The sequence below is a fragment of the Grammomys surdaster genome, unplaced genomic scaffold, assembly GCF_004785775.1.
Source record: "Grammomys surdaster isolate TR1022 unplaced genomic scaffold, NIH_TR_1.0 125769, whole genome shotgun sequence".
Lineage (NCBI taxonomy): Eukaryota > Metazoa > Chordata > Mammalia > Rodentia > Muridae > Grammomys > Grammomys surdaster.
The window spans coordinates 66,490-82,939 of NW_021620600.1; the positions used below are offsets into that span (position 1 = coordinate 66,490).

The 16,450-nt window shown below is 56.2% G+C and overlaps 1 protein-coding gene across 5 annotated transcripts; it reads left to right on the top strand.

Moving 5' to 3' along the window:
- Nucleotides 1–2,425: 2,425 nt before the first annotated feature.
- On the top strand, nt 2,426–15,499 carry Kcnc3 (potassium voltage-gated channel subfamily C member 3). Of its 5 annotated transcripts, none has more exons than XR_003714098.1 (5): nt 2,426–3,298; nt 6,689–7,796; nt 9,846–10,040; nt 11,936–12,190; nt 13,163–15,499. XR_003714098.1 is itself a non-coding variant. In XM_028788913.1 (5 exons), the coding sequence occupies exons 1-4, from the start codon at nt 2,426–2,428 to the stop codon at nt 12,145–12,147; spliced, it is 2,193 nt and encodes a 730-aa protein (XP_028644746.1). In that variant the 3' UTR covers nt 12,148–12,190; nt 13,163–15,499. The 5 variants fall into 5 exon arrangements, 4 of the variants coding, with proteins under 4 accessions (XP_028644746.1, XP_028644744.1, XP_028644743.1 ...); XM_028788913.1 differs by having other exon boundaries at nt 12,131–12,190; XM_028788911.1 differs by lacking the exon at nt 13,163–15,499 and adding an exon at nt 10,269–10,395 and having other exon boundaries at nt 11,936–12,049.
- Nucleotides 15,500–16,450: the final 951 nt, after the last annotated feature.

The following is a 16,450-nucleotide window of genomic DNA, read 5'->3' on the forward strand; positions in this document are numbered from 1 at the left end:
GATTTAGGTCCTAGTGCTAGTCCATACTTCTAATGCATACCCCAACCCCGCCCCATCCCTGCAACCCTATCCCTGATCGATCTGGGACCCACACCCACTACCTCACAGCAAGCTTCTCTGTGACATGCCAGCAGTAGGAGTACAAAGTGGGCAGTGAGTACCTCTTTCTATTTTCTGCCCTGGTGGATCCGTCAGAGTATTGAAGTCTCCAGAGGAGGGGGCTCCAGGGTCTGGGGAGGATGCACTCCTGGGTTTGCAGGACAGGCCCCATTTCTGCAACTGTCCCGTAAGCAACACAGATTCAACTACTGCCAGGACGGGGTTAGACTGAGGTAGAGAACCCAGAAACAGAGGAACTAAAAATCAGGAGCAGGAGACAGAGACCAAGGCGACACTACGACCAAGAGACCCAGAGACAGAGAGGAACCAAGTCCCAGGGAGAGGGGAAGACAGAGACCCTGAGAGAAGCAGAGGCCCAGGGACGGGTGGGGAGAGGAAGCTGAGGATAGAGACTCAGAAAGTGAGAGGCAGAGACCCAGAGAGAGGGAGAGGGGCAGAGTCCCAGAGAGGCATAGACCCAGATGGGGGAGGGTAAGTGACCTAGAGAGAGAAGGACTGAGACCTAGAGGAAGGGAACAAAGACCCAAAGAGAAAGGAGAGATCCACATAGAGGAACCAGATAATAACTAGAGTGGTGGGGACAGGTAGGAGGACAGTCAGAGACAACCGAGAAAGGTGACAGACACACAGTAGCAGGAACGGGTCTGGAGATGGGAATACGAACCCGCGTAAGAGCCTGCAGAGGAAGGCGAGGAGCCAGCGACCGCCGCAGCCCGTGACCCGCCCTCTTCGTTCCCGCAGGCGCCTCCTCCCGCTGCAGCCCCCGCCGCAGTCGTGGCACTCGCGCACTGCCAGCCCTGCGCCTAGGACCGCCCAGAGGGCGGGGCCTACCCGGTCGGAGGTGTGCGGTCTCTGCTCTGGCCTCTCACTTTTCCCTCCGTAACCCCGCCCCTTTCCGATGGTCCCGTCTGACCTCGTGGTTGAGAAGCTGTTGCCCGTGCTCCCAGTGGCGCTCCACCCTGCATGCCTGGTGCCCACTCCTTTACCCATCTCTTGGCCCTCCTGTCTGCAATCTTCGTTATCTAGGCCTCATTCCCTTTCTTCCACCAGCTGGCAACTTTTGCCCCTCCCGTAAGACCCGGTAGACCATCCTCCTGGGTCTCTGACAATGAATCTCTCTATTCCAGCCCACCCCCAACCCCGTGTCCAGCAATGAGTGTCCTTCCCTAACAGCTGTCTCATTTCCCGAACTCCATCCTACCAGCCTGGCGGCTCCTGCCGTTCTAAATGCTCATTTTTAGCGCCCCACTTTGCCGTCCACTTACTAGTCGCGTCTTCCTCTGGACTACTGAGATGTTTCTGTAAGATATAGACCCTGCCCATCTGCCTGTGTCTCTTCCCATTCATCTGGACTCTCTTCGCCCAGGTCCATCCTCATCTAACGAAGTCCAAGTGTGCTACTTCCAGTTGGACCTGACGGTGCTCATCTGTCATCTCAGCTACTTGGGATGCTAAGACTGAAGCAGGGTAGCAAACCTAAGGGGCTCCCTGAACTCCACAACTTGCAGCCTCGGTCCCTCCCTAGCTTTCATCCAGACGTTCCCAGGCCTCCTCTTCCTTCCCTTACGGTAGCGTCCCATTATCTTCCGCTTCGACTGTCTCCTGTCAGTTTTTTATTTAATCACGTTCCAACTCCACCTCCAGTTCCCTTGTACCGCCCCCAACTCAGGTGAGACCCTCCCCCTCACTGTCCCGGCCCAATACGGACGGTAAATCTCTTGGGCTCACTGCATCCAATCACTACTACTTTCCCGTTCATTTGCCTTTTCCGTGCAGGTCCTGCCTGCCCGGGCTCTAGGCAATTTGTTTTCTTTTTGTCAGCTTCTCTTGTTGTGATTTCCGCCCCCCGCCCCACCCCCGCAAAAGATTTGATAGGCCTTTTTTTTTTTTTGAGGCAGAGTCTCATGCAGCCCAGGCTGGTCCTTATCTCACTCTGTAGCATGATCTTGAACGCCTGATCCCCTTGCCTCCACCGCACCTGGGTCTTTCCCATACCTGGCTCTGAGCTCTACATTTTCGCTGTGCTGCTGAGTTAGGCATTTTTTAGGATCCTCTTGACGCCCCGCCCTCTCCTAGGTAGGATCCAATCCCTGAGCTTTCTGTGCAACCCCACCTCCTCTAGCTAGGCTGGGTCGAGCCGTGGCCCCGCCTAGTCTCTCAACCCAATCAGCTCGTGTCTTCCCTCCACCCGCCCAATCACACCCTCCCCATCCATTCATCACCTCCTCCTGTCCAATCACGTTTGCCTCTCTACCTGGGCCCCGCCCCCGAGACCCTGCCCCCTTCAGCCCCGCCTCCCTGTCCAATGTTCAGCTCAGTGTGCGTCTGGTCGTTCCGCGGGCGCCAGGGGACAGGCAAGCAGCAGCCTCAGCCGGCGCCAACGCCGCAGCCGCCTGAGTCCTCACCGCCGCCTCTGCCGCCGCCGCCGCAGCAGCAGTGCGCTCAGCCCGGCACCGCCGCCTCCCCGGCGGGCGCCCCGCTTTCCTGCGGGCCTGGGGGCCGGCGCGCCGAGCCATGCCCCGGGCTGCCGGCGGTGGCCATGGGGCGGCACGGCGGCGGCGGCGGCGACAGCGGTAAGATCGTGATCAACGTGGGCGGCGTGCGCCATGAGACGTACCGCTCCACGTTGCGCACCCTGCCGGGGACCCGGCTGGCCGGGCTGACCGAGCCCGAGGCGGCCGCACGCTTTGACTACGACCCGGGCACGGACGAGTTCTTCTTCGACCGTCACCCGGGCGTTTTCGCCTACGTGCTCAACTACTACCGCACCGGCAAGCTGCACTGCCCGGCCGACGTGTGCGGGCCGCTCTTCGAGGAGGAGCTGGGCTTCTGGGGCATAGACGAGACGGACGTGGAGGCCTGCTGCTGGATGACCTACCGCCAGCACCGTGACGCCGAGGAGGCACTGGACTCCTTCGAGGCCCCGGACTCCTCGGCCAACGCCAACGCCAATGCCGGAGGCGCCCACGATGCAGGCCTGGACGACGAGGCGGGCGCAGGAGGCGGCGGCCTGGACGGGGCAGGCGGCGAGCTCAAGCGTCTGTGTTTTCAGGACGCGGGCGGAGGTGCCGGAGGACCTGCCGGGGGCGCGGGCGGCGCGGGCGGCACTTGGTGGAGGCGCTGGCAGCCCCGTGTTTGGGCGCTTTTTGAGGACCCCTACTCGTCGCGGGCCGCCAGGGTGAGCGCGCTCTCCGAGCACTCATTATCCTAACCGCTCTGTTTCCATCCCAATATCCCTCCACCTCCCGGTCTCCCCACTTCTCCGGAAGCCCTTCCTCTTTGCAGCTGGAGTTCCCTGCGCCCCTGCAAACACACCCCTCTCTTTAGGCCACCCTTCCAAGGACACCTCTCGAACCTTCAGCATCTCTGGGACCTTCTAAACCCCAACTCACTGCTGCTAGTCATCATAGATTCTGGGGAACAGCTTCCTAGCCGAAAATCTGGATTTCCTTGACAGTCCCACCCCGCCTTTCCCACACACCTAACACCTTTTGCAGGGCCCCAGAATGTCCTCAGCCTCTCCAAAACTCCTCACTGTCCCTTGAACACTCCGAAGCCGTTTACTTATTCTTGATCCTCCCCACCCCCCTCCAGACCCTCCTTCTCCATCTCTCTCTCCTTGGAGTCCTCCCTCTTCTCCCTGGGTCCAACTCCTAGATCTGTTTTTCTCTCTAACTTTGGGCCTCCTAGTTGTGATCTGCTCTTAGCTCTCAAAGTTCTAGAAGATCCCTGCCCCCAAGGAACCCTCAGAGCCTTTTGAACCTCCAAACTACTGGTCCTATTCAGGACAGTTTTCCCACAACCTAGCTGAGTGTGTGTTGGGGGGGCGGGTCTTCTTTCCTAAACCCTCAAATTCTTCACCCTCATTACCACCTCCTGCAAAGAACTTCCTCCCTCAAGTCCAGCAGATCCTACTCCTGTGTCTCCAGAAGGGCCCCATGTTATACTTACCCCTCCAGTGCCCCCAGTATGTGTCCCCTCCACCCTGAATTGCTCACAGTTAGCGTACCCTTCCCTCCAACTGCACAACTGCCCTGTGCCTCTGGGATTAATTTCATTTCCATCCCTCCTTCCTTGGGTACTTTCTCATTCTGCCAAGTGACTTTCAGAAGTTTGTGTCACCTCAAATCCAAGTCATCAGCCTAGAAAATTTTCAATTCCCACCCTATCTACTCCTGGGATAGCTCAACCCACAGGGTTCTCCTCTTCCAGCCTTGCTCCCCCAACCTCCATTTCTCGACACCCCCTACCATCACTCTTCTGTTTGCTTCCCCTGGCGTAAACCCAGAACCCTCCCCGGTCCTCCTCTCTTCTCCACCCTCTCCTTTTTTAGAAACCCCAGATTCCCTCAAAGATCTCTCCTGGAAAAGTTTGTAAGCTTCAGTAACTTCCCAGGCCTTATGAATACTCTCTTGATAGCTCTGGCCATAGTTTTTCCCTCTTCTTAAACTTCCTTTGGGCCAGGAGACCCTGGAGCGAGGTATGTGGGAATAGCTTGGCGGTAAGTTCAGGAAAAGAAGGGGGAAAAGAAGGGGCACTAGTAAAAGTGGGTAACGGATAGCTATTCTTCACTCGCCCCCGCCCCCTGCCGTGCGGCGTCCTGGGCCAGGAAGGACGCGGAGCCGGAGCCGCAGTGCCGCATTCGTACTGCGGGGGGGGGGAAGGGGGGGGACGGAGGCTTCACATAAAGTTTAGTCCCCGAGAAGCGCTGAATTGGCGACATTTGGGGTTGAGCTGGGGGGAAGGGGAAAGTAAGAGGGGCAGGAGGGACATAGCCTCAGATGCTCCTTTGGGCCTCAGAGCATCTCCTCTCCCACTCGATGGCCTGGGTAGTCCTTCATTCCTTTGACCCCATTGAAGGGTGCTGAAACAGAGATAGAGTCTTTGGGTGGCGATCAGATTAAGGATCGAGAATGGCTACGAAGGTTACTCATTTATTTATTTATTTATTTATTTGCACATATTTTTAATTGTTTATTTATTTGAGTATCTGCTGTGTGCCGGTACTTTCCAACCTCCAGGTGGACCTTCTTGCAAGTTGAGGCCGCAAACCACCTCCAGCCTCAGGGTCCAGTCCTTCTGGCTTCGCTTTCTTTTCTTTCTTACAGAGCCTTGGTACCCCTCCATGCCTTCTGCTTAAGAGTAACTCCAGGGGAAACCAACCTTGCACTTGTACACTGCAGTGGGTGCCCACCCTTCCTCGGGGCCCTGGGAAGGAAGGGGTTACGCAAGTTGTAGGATAGGTGGCCTCTAGCCACGAAGCCTAAGCCATAGGCACTGCGGCTGCGCGCTGGCTTGCGATGCTTTAGCCAGGAAGGAGTTAAGACGATCAGGGCACTGCGGCTGCGCACTGCGGCTGGGGGAGCTGTCCGTGGTTCTGGCCGCCTCGCGCCCTCCTCCGGGCCGGGTCGGCCCGCCTCCACTGCAGTGCTGTAGCCTGCAGGTGGGGGAGGGAAGGCTCCGGGCATGCGCTCTGCAGAGGTCTTTGGCTTCTTCTCCACTGCGGAGAAATCCAGTCGGTGGTCTACACTAGTGACCACTCTCCCAGCCTACCTTAAGGCCCGGGACCTACTCACCCCCCCCCCCCCGAGTTATTGGACTCTGGCTCATAGTCTAGGCCCCTGAATTTACCTCTCGAGAACCCTAGCCCTTCTCCATCCACAAGGCTTTCCGTTCCTCATTCCTCTTCCATCTCCTTAGCCTGAACCCAGTAAGGCTTTCCCTCTAGAGCTTCCTCCACATCCTTGACCTGCCCCCTAGGTCTCTGTTTTCAGTGGGATACTGACAATGAGGTCCTTAGATCCTAGCCATTCTCTGACCCCCCATCCTTGCCCCCACTAGCTGATCACCGTACCCTAGTAACAGCTCGGCTCTCACTGTGTTCTAGGCACTCAGCCAAGCACTGTTTTTGGAAGCAAGCCCTCTGTACACTCACCAAATCTTCATAACAATTCCATTAAAAAACAAAATTCTGATTCAGAAAGCTTAACCCTTGCTCCAGTTTGACCAATTCTAGCCCAGGTTTTTGAGCCGGGCTTAATGGCCTGTTATCTCAGCTACTTAGAAGGCTGAGCCAAGAAGACTGTAAGTTCAAAGCCAGCCTGGTTAAATTAGAGACGCTGTCTCAAAATAAAAGAAAAGGCTGGGAATGAATCTGGGGGCAGAGTGCTTATCTGCTTGCATCGCTGTTATGGCTAGTATCCCCTGTCACCTGCCCTCTCCCTTCCTCAGCTCCAGGGAGTACCAAACCTCTGAGACAAGGGCACTGTTATATTCATTCTCATCCCCACCTGCAAGTAGAATATTTGGATCCTTCTGGGGACCCCTGATACAGAACCCAGAGAGGGCTCTTTCCCTAGGTCACTGTGGCAAGCTCCTGCCCTGAACCTCTAGAGGTTCCTGTCTCAGAACAGATTGCTAGAAGTGGCGGAAGCATTATATGGTAATGCTTGGATTCTTGTAGGATTTGGGTCCTGAAGTGGGGAACGCGAGGCCACCAGAAAGTTCTTTAGATTCCAGTGATACAAACAAGTTAATCACCCCCATTCTCTTTCCCGTCCCCCTGCAGTATGTGGCCTTCGCCTCCCTATTCTTTATCCTCATCTCCATCACCACCTTCTGCCTGGAGACCCACGAGGGCTTCATCCACATCAGCAACAAGACGGTGACGCAGGCCTCCCCAATCCCTGGGGCTCCCCCGGAGAATATCACCAATGTGGAGGTGGAGACTGAACCCTTTTTGACCTACGTGGAAGGCGTGTGTGTGGTCTGGTTCACCTTTGAGTTTCTCATGCGGGTCACCTTCTGCCCGGATAAGGTGGAGTTTCTCAAAAGCAGTCTGAACATCATTGACTGTGTGGCCATCCTGCCCTTCTACTTGGAAGTGGGCCTGTCAGGTCTCAGCTCCAAAGCTGCCAAGGACGTGCTGGGCTTCCTGCGTGTCGTCCGCTTCGTGCGCATCCTGCGCATCTTCAAGCTGACCCGCCACTTTGTGGGCCTGCGGGTCCTGGGCCACACGCTCCGTGCCAGCACCAACGAGTTCCTGCTGCTCATCATCTTCCTGGCCCTGGGGGTGCTCATCTTTGCCACCATGATCTACTATGCTGAGAGGATTGGAGCTGACCCTGATGACATCCTGGGTTCCAACCACACCTACTTCAAAAACATCCCCATCGGCTTCTGGTGGGCTGTGGTCACCATGACCACCCTGGGCTATGGAGACATGTATCCCAAGACGTGGTCTGGGATGCTGGTTGGGGCGCTGTGTGCCCTGGCTGGTGTGCTGACCATTGCCATGCCCGTGCCCGTCATCGTCAACAACTTCGGCATGTACTATTCACTGGCTATGGCCAAGCAGAAATTGCCAAAGAAGAAAAACAAACATATCCCCAGGCCCCCGCAGCCTGGCTCACCCAACTACTGCAAGCCTGACCCCCCACCTCCGCCCCCACCACACCCCCACCATGGCAGCGGTGGCATCAGCCCACCTCCGCCCATCACTCCTCCTTCCATGGGGGTGACTGTGGCTGGGGCCTACCCACCTGGACCCCACACGCACCCCGGGCTGCTCAGGGGTGGTGCTGGGGGTTTGGGAATTATGGGGTTGCCTCCTCTGCCAGCCCCTGGCGAGCCCTGCCCACTGGCTCAAGAAGAGGTGATTGAAACCAACAGGGCAGGTGAGGCTGGGGCCAGGATTGGAGGTGTGGGGAGACCTTGGGGAAGGTGGCAGGGCTGGGGGGGGGGTGCAGGGGCATCTTAGGTTCTCTTAGGTTCAGGCAGAGAAGGGTGGGAAGCAACAGAGCAGAAAGGACAAATGGCTAGAGAGGAGGCACAAAATGCCACAGAAACAGGGTTCCATGTAGAAGAGTGTTTGTGAACATGGATTTCAGCCAGGCTGCTCTGAAAGGCAGAAGCAGCATAGTGACGGTCTTTGGAGAAAGAGATTCAGAAACCCAGGTGTGATGGCGCATGCCTCCTCCCATCCTTTGGAGGTTCTCGGTACCTCTCGTACTTGGGAGATAGAGGTAGGAGAATGAGGAGTTCGAGGCTAGCCTGTCTCAAAAGTCATGAAAAAAAAAATAGAAAGAGAAAGAAAGAGAAGTCAGGACAGAAAAGGGAGGGGAGACAGAGAAGGGCTTAGTGGCACTTTCTGGTAGTTCCAACACTGGAGAGGCTGAAGCAGGAGGGTCAGCACGTGTTTCAGGTTATCCTGGGCTACATACATACAAACAAAAGGTTTGAGTGGTCTCCTGGGCTACTAGTTCACACCAATTCTTAAGGATACTCCTATTTCTATTTGAGAAGGCGAAGGAAGAGGGGGTGAGAGAAGAAAAGGATGAGAGCCAGGCATGGTGCTGTGTGCCTGTACTTCCAGGATTGAAGAGGAATAGGCAGGAGGATCAGGAGTTCAAGGTCAGTCTAAGCTACATGAGACCTTGTCTCAAAAAGAAAGGGGCTCAGTGTAAAACACAGGAAGTCTCACATGACTCCTAGGAAGGCTAGGAACAGGCCTGGCTACTGTCACAGGTTGTGACTGCAGCTGATAGTCCTGAGCTGGGGAAAGTAACAGTCACTTAAGACGGGGACAAATGGAATCGGCTGCCACGAGGATAGAGGTCAGGACCCACCTACAGGAAGTCGAAAGGGAGAAACAAGCAAAGGCCAACACAAGAGTCAGGGTGCAAGACTGCCAGGCAGGGTCTGCAGAGGGCAGCAGGAGACACCAGGGATCCGAGAGAGTTCTTGTAAGAGAAGAAGCAGTCAGGACTGGTTGAGCACACCTGTTCTCCCAGCATTTGAGAAGCTAAGACACAAGTCTGGTGAGTTCAGAGCTAGCCTGGACTATAGAGCAAGACTGTCCATATATATGTGTATATATATATGGAGACAGGCCATTAAGAGGAGGGAGGAGAGGAAAAAGCTAGCAGTTGCGCCTGATTTCTCGGGTTGTATGTGTCCTGGGGGACTTGGTTTCTTGCAGGCAGTGACATGGGTGTCCTGGAGGAAGGAGGTGAGTGCCCCCCCCCCCGGCCTTAAGTAGGTCAAGAAAATGAGCTAGTCTGCCTGGCCCCCCATCTTGCTCCCTTAGCCACTGACCCAGTTTTCCATCCATTAAAAATAGCTCAAGTCAGAGCCTAGGGGACCCCCACCTCACCCTCCCTCACCTGTCACCTTCCCAGCCCTTCTCCATCATACCCTTTGCAGCATCCCAGACTTGTCCCTAAGCAACTGCTTTGAAACCTGTGACATCCTCTCTGCCTGGCCAGTGCACCCACCCTTTCTGGGGTTTCTTTTTTTTGGGGGGGGGGGTAGGTTGGGAGTAGGGGATGGTATCTCACTATGCAGCCCAAGCTGGCCTCAAACTCAGAATCCTTCTGCCTCAGCTTCTTGAGTGTCTTGAGGGATGGGATGACAGATGTACACTAGCATACCTGGTCTGAAGTAGCCCCGGCCGCCACCCTGCATATACTGAGCACTGCACTCCACTCTCCTCTTCTGCACATTTGCGTACTCGCTCGAGGCTGACTGTCCCTCGCTAGCACTCACCTCTGCTCAGCCACTGTCCACACTCGCCCGTCATACCTGCCCTCCCTGCTTCTCAGCACCCCCCCATGCCATGGCACCCGCCTTGTACCCCACACCCCAGGGTCACTCGGATCTCCCTCTCTCCATCGCTGTCACCATCCACCTTCAGCTTCTCTCCTCTATGGCCTCTCACCTTGCAGTGGACCCCCGTCCCAATGGAGACCCTGCAGCAGCTGCATTGGCCCATGAGGACTGCCCCGCCATTGACCAGCCAGCCATGTCTCCAGAAGACAAGAGCCCGATCACTCCTGGAAGCCGGGGTCGCTACAGCCGGGATCGAGCTTGCTTCCTTGTCACAGACTATGCCCCTTCCCCGGATGGCTCCATCCGAAAAGGTGAGGTGCCCTCCAGGGGCTTCCCAGAGACCCTTCCTCTCTCTCAGCCCATGGGAGGGATTAGAGGGGGTGGGGGAGGTGCTGGACTTCCCTCTATTCTCCTCCTCAGCCCCAAAACCGCCTTCTTTCCTCCTCCCTCACCGTGAGCCCCAAGGTTCCTCACCTGTCTTTATTTCATCTCCATCTCCCCACCCACCCTGACTCTCCGGCCTCTTCCCTCATCCCCAGCCACTGGTGCTCCCCCACTGTCCCCCCCATGCTGGCGTAAGCCAGGCCCCCCAAGCTTCTTGCCCGACCTCAACGCCAACGCAGCAGCCTGGATATCCCCCTAGTGGACGAGCCCCTTCCCCCCAGGGTAAGTAGTTCCTCACCACGGCCCCTCCTGACTCCCCTTCCTTCTGTACCTCTGACTAACCTCTCTGAGAACATGCTCTCCCACTGACCGAGACCCTCACCCATGGTGAACAGCTGCACCCAGTTCCTGACACTGACTCCTACTGTCACCCCAGGATTTGCCTAGCCCTTACACTCCAGAACTAACCTAGCCCCAACTCCCACCTCTGACTCACTCAACCCATCCCCCACCTCACCTCTGACCCTACCCTCACCTGTCTGCGTCCCTCTCTGGTTATTTTTTTTTATCCAGTCACCAAGGTGGGCTATGCACCTGGACGACTCCTACGTGCAGGATGGAGTGAGGCTGGAGAGTTCTCCCTGATCCTAAGAGCTGGGTTCAACCTGAGCAGACTTAATTCCCTGGGGGTTTCTAATGGCCAAGTAGAAAACAGGTCGACATATCAGAGGAGACACTAGGAAAGTAGGGCCATGCCAGGGACTGCGAGATGGGATGGGAATCTAGGGACAAGAGGACAGGGACCTAGCTGGGACCAGGTCTACGGAGATGAAAGGAAAGGATAAAGAGTCAGAGGTCAAGGGACAGTCAAGGATAGTCAAAGCCAGGCAGTGGTGGCGCACACCTTTAATCCCACCACTTGGGAGGCAGAGGCAGGTGGATTTCTGAGTTTGAGGCCAGCCTGGTCTACAGAGTGAGTTCCAGGACAGCCAGGACTACACAGAGAAACCCTGTCTCGAAAAACCTAAATAAATAAATAAATAAATAAATAAATAAATAAATAAGAAAGAGACAGGCATGCAAGAACTGGCGAAGGCCTTCAGAGACCATTGGAAGGGCCTTAGTGCTGAGTGAGGCCAATGTCTCCCAGTAAATGACAAGCAGACTGAAGGTGTGTGGTCTACTTCTAGAAACATCATAGCACCTTCTTCCAAAATAGAAACACCCAGAATCCCTGCTCTCAGCCTAAGGGCATGCTATCCTCAGTCCCAGGACTTGGCAAGTCTCAGGAAAGGCCTAATGAAACCCCCATGTTCCAGAGACCTCAGGGAAGCAGACAGCTGTGAGAACTTAGGGTCCTAGCCCAGAGGGCCCATGTCCTTCCTCCACTCTCCCCCAGTCCTCCATGCCCATCTCATCACTCCTTCCCTTGATCCTCCATCTCACCCCTCCTCCTCCTCTTCCTCCTCCTCCTCCTCGATTGAACCCCTCTATTCCTCACCCTACCTTAAGGGGTTCCTGGGGGGATGGAGGGTAGAGTGAAGTAAGTGGGGGAAGGCCGGGGACCCCAGTTGGGTGGACGAGGCCCTTGCTTTTCTTGCATATGACACCAAAATCCATTCATTGAACTCAAATGATGGCCAGAGCTGATGGGGCTGACTATTCTCTGCCCCAGTGTAATGTCCGTCCCCTGTCCCCATCTGTCACGTCCCCCCTTCACGCCCAAGGTCTTCCCTCCCTTCTGGCCCATTCGCCCACCTCACACCAACCTCTTATTCCTGTACCCACCCCCATCCCCCCACTTGGCCCTCCCCTCTCCTAGCCGCCCCGGAAGCTCCTGCCATATTTGATGTCTCTGGCTGCCCCCATTTCACCGCTCCCATCACCCCCCGGAAAACACCAGAGAGGAGGAAGACATCCCGGCGTTTCTCCGTCCCCCCAACAGTGAGCCTGTGTTGGGGAGCCCCCCATCTGCCTCCCATCCCCCACCCTTGACTCTCTGTATTTCTGTCCCCAGCTCTTGTCACCGCCTGAGACCTCGCGAGACCCTCGGGTTCCCCCTGTCCCTTCCCCCCAGGTTAGCAACTGGGAATGGTGGGAGGGAGTGTCCTAGAGACACTGGGCTTCCATTCCCCTCCAGACTCCTGCAGTTGAGTACCACCTCCCAGCCTGGGATGCCTGGAGTAACCGTTCTACCCCTGGTATTGGTAGAGCCAAAACAAAAACAAAAAATGAAACCAAAAAACCCCACCCACCCATACTGGTCCTGATATGGGATCCCATGAGCTGTGTGACCTTACTGCTTCTTGTCACCAGCAGACCTCATCCAATTTTGGAAACCTCTATTTTATCCCATGTCCTGGACCCTTGAAAGATGTCCATGCTGAGTTAAATGACTCATGCCTCTTAGTCCAAGGCTACCTACCTACTGAATTTGAACTCAGCCTGGGCTAAATAGTGAGTTTGAGACCAGCTTGGGCTAGAGTGAGTTTGAGGCCAGTCTAGGCTACATAATTTGAGTCCAGCCTAAGCTATATAGGATGTTCTAGGCCAGCCTGGGCTACACAGTGAGCTCTTAGCACAAGGTCCCAAGGAATGGATCCCTTCCCCATCCCTGCACCAGGCCCTCAGCTCCTTTCTGCCCAGCCCCCTCCACCAGCTGCTGCCTCCACCCCAGCCCCTGCTGCCCACCATCCCACCTCACCAACTGCTGCCTTTGGGCCTCAGACCAGGGGACCTTTGGGAGGGGGAGAAGAGGGGCGGGCATGGCTGGATGGGGAGGCTCAGTGGGCACCACCTGCCTCCTAATCCTGTCTCTCCCCTTCCCTGTGTCTGCACCTTTCTTGTGGATGCTGACTGACTCTCCGATTTCTTCACCTCTCTCCATCTCCTCGGCCCGCCCATCCCACCTATCTCTGTGTCTCTGGGCATCTCTCACCTCTCCATCCCTCTCTCTGCCTGTGTATCCCTATTTGGGCTCTCTGTCTTATCCTCACCCTGGCTCCCATCCCCACGCCCCCTCCCACCCTTGTCTCTGCTCCTTCCCCAGGTTACGAGAAGTCCCGCAGCCTGAGCAGCATTGTGGGCCTGAGCGGGGTGTCCCTGCGCCTCGCGCCCCTCGCCACCCCCCCTGGCTCTCCCCGGGCCACGCGCCGAGCTCCCCCGACCCTGCCCTCCATCCTCTAGCGTGGTCCTTCCCCCTGTGGGGGAACAGGGGGTGACGGGAAGGTGAAAAGGAGCTGGGAGTAGGGGTGGGGAAAGGGTTCTTTAAAAAAATAGTCAATAATATGCAAAAGAGATGATGCCAGCAGACACCCCCGGGGCCTCTCACTCCCCATATACTAGAGAACCCAGGATACCAAGATAGAGGGGACGGGGCCAGAGCCTGTACCCCCACAACTCCCTCCCCTTCCCCCCCCAAAAAAAAGCAAACCTCAGGTCTCCATGAGCCATAGGACACCCCTCCCATCGACCCCTGTAAATAACTAAAAGCTGATTCCATCTTGGGGCACCCACTCCAGTTTGCATGCCTCCCCGACCCCCTCTTCAGCAATAAGCCGCCAGGAGCTGTGCAGAGAGTTGGAGGGGAGGCTGCTGGGAGCCTCTGGGGTCGGGCCTAGCATTTTAGGGGTCTTCCTGGTCACCCCCCAAAGGGCAACCCACCCATCACTAATTGATTCAGGAAAAACAAAAACCTCTAGGAACACAAAGGAAAAAGAAGACAGGTTAATCAGCCGCAGCCCTGAGGAGCTCAGCTTGGGGGTGGGGGGGTTCTGCCAGCTGCTCTTGGGCTTGGAGGACGCCAGCTGGTGCATTCCACCCACACCCGCCTCCAGGGATCTGCTCCCTCTATTCGCTGCATGGACTTGGGCCTCCAGGCCCAGAACCCTCTACCCATTGCAGTCTCCACTCTATTCCAAGATGTGAGGCTAGTACCCTAGACTTAAAGAGATAGAACCTGGCACCCTGCACTCCCACACCCCACGGACTCCGGCGCCCCACACTCCCCACCTCCATCACTCCATCTATCCCCCACTGGCCTGGACTGCACCACAGCGTCCTTCCACCCTTCCTTTCCACCCCAGCTCACTTCCAGACTTCGGGGTTCTGACCGTCCTCAAGACCCCAACCCCAACCCCAGAGGGCCTCAACCCCGACATCACATTCCTTTGTCCCCTGGCGCCTCTGACATAAGACCTTCCTGGACAAGCTCCAGGGAGCTCCACCCCATTCCACCATCGCTGTCTAGGCAGCCCTCTCCTCACCCCACCACCCATGGTGCCAAAACACTGTCTTCATGGCCACCAGAGTTTCCCAGAGCGTGGGACTCCCGTTCCCTCTTAGTGTGCTGAAGTTTGCAAAGTGCACAGACGACCAAGTGTTTTAAACTTGTGTGCTCTTTGCAGGCAGGCACCCGGCTGGTGCATCCTGGCAGTGCAGCAGTTGGGTGTAGCCATTGAAAACAAGTCAAGGACAGGATGGGATCCAATGCTAAAAGCGCTTGCATAATGTGCTAAGGTCCCAGGGTTCAATCTCCAGCAACCCCTCTTGCCCGGCTGGTGGGAAAAGAGGACACGCCCACCTCAACTAGGATCTCAGCCTGCCCTTCCCAGCTTCCTTGCCCACCACGTGCCACGTTCTCGGGTGGAAAACGTTCTCAAATCCCGTCTGGGCTCCAGGATGCTACCTCCCCCAAGCCCAGAGACCACACTGGTCCCAGAATCCTTAGCGAACTCCCCCTTTGGAGCTGGGTGGTCTGCAGAATAAGCAATCCCTTGTTCCCACCGCCTCAGGGAAACCTCCCGCTGTCACCAGAGTTGTCGCTGGGGGTGTCCTTGGGCCCAATTCTTGATGCAACAATTCCTATGCAAGGGACATTTTGAGTCCCTCCCGCACCCCCGCCTTCCCTCGGGACCTTAAACCCTGGTGAGACAGGGGTTGAGGAGTGGGGTGGGATCTGGTAGGGGCAGGGCAAAGGGCTAGGGGACTCTAGACACCAGGGTATGGGGTGAGGACTCCTAATATTGCCAAAGGATTCAACTTATTTAAACAACCCCTATTATACCCCTGTCCCTCAAAAGAGACGAATGGGGCGGGAAAAGGGGTAAGAGTCCTTTTTGAAGGGTACCAACCACTTCCCACTGTTTCCCTCTGCTCTCCAGTTCCCTACACATATCCAGCTTTTTAGTTAAGCATTTTTAAAAAGCTACAGTCATTATAAACGTCTACAAAACATGATTTTTGCCCCTCCACATCTCCCAATTTACCAAACAGTGTGGGATTCGGGGAGGGAGAGCCAGGTCCTGGTCTCCCTTTTCCCCACGGCCGCCAGGGTGCCTGCAACTGCACGCATGCGCTGCATGACGCGCCCCCCCACATACACACGCATGCGTCGCGCACCCCTCCTGCGCTAGGGGGGAGGCGCACGGACTTGGGGGCGGGGCGATGGGGAGGAATGATTGGCAGAGGGGAAGGGGGTCTTTCTGAGCTCAATGGCTCCTCTCCTTCCCCACACACTCACAGCAATAAGTTTCTCTACTTCTAGTGGGCGGACGGGCCTAGCCTGACCTGGCGCGGGAGGGGCTGGCTAAGGGGCGCTCTCAGGGATGGGGGCGGGTCCTGAGTCTGGGGGAGGGGAGGTCTGCAACTCTGGTGCTAATGGCGGGTCTTCCTGACCCACCCGCAGGCAGGGAGGATGGAGTCAGCAGGCTCCTCCCCCAAGCCTCCCCCACGCCCACCCAGGGTGCATGAACCACCCACGCAGAAGCTGCCGCATGTCAATCCTCCCCCCACAAAGAAACAGTGTCATGCCCCTCCCCACCTGCCCCCCCACTCCCCAGCCCAATAAATGATTCCTTTTCATTTACAAGTGGCTTTTCTCATTGAGTTTGGGGTGCACCTAGGGAGCTTCAAGTGTGGGTGGAACTGGGCTGTGTGGTACTGGCCTATCACCCCTCTCAAGAGGTTAAGGTGGGGAAAATGGTGAAAAAAGGAAAAAAAAAAAGGGCTGGGAATAAAGTTTTCCAGAATCCCCCAGTGAGACACTGGTACGGCTCAGCAGCAGAAGAGCTTGAGGCAGGCTCTGGGTTCAATTTCCAGAGCTACAAAAATAAAACAACAAAAGTTACAAAGACGGCAGCGGAGCACTAAGGAACTGGCTTGGTTGGTTAAGCATGAGTTCAATCCTAGAACCCAAAGTTCAGCATGGCATAGTACCTCTGTAGTCAGAGTACTGAGGAGGTGGACCGACATATCTATCTACAGCCCAATTTAGCCAGTTGGTGAAATAGGTTTCAAAGATAGAACCTGTCTCAAAAAAAGTCATGTGGAGGGGTCT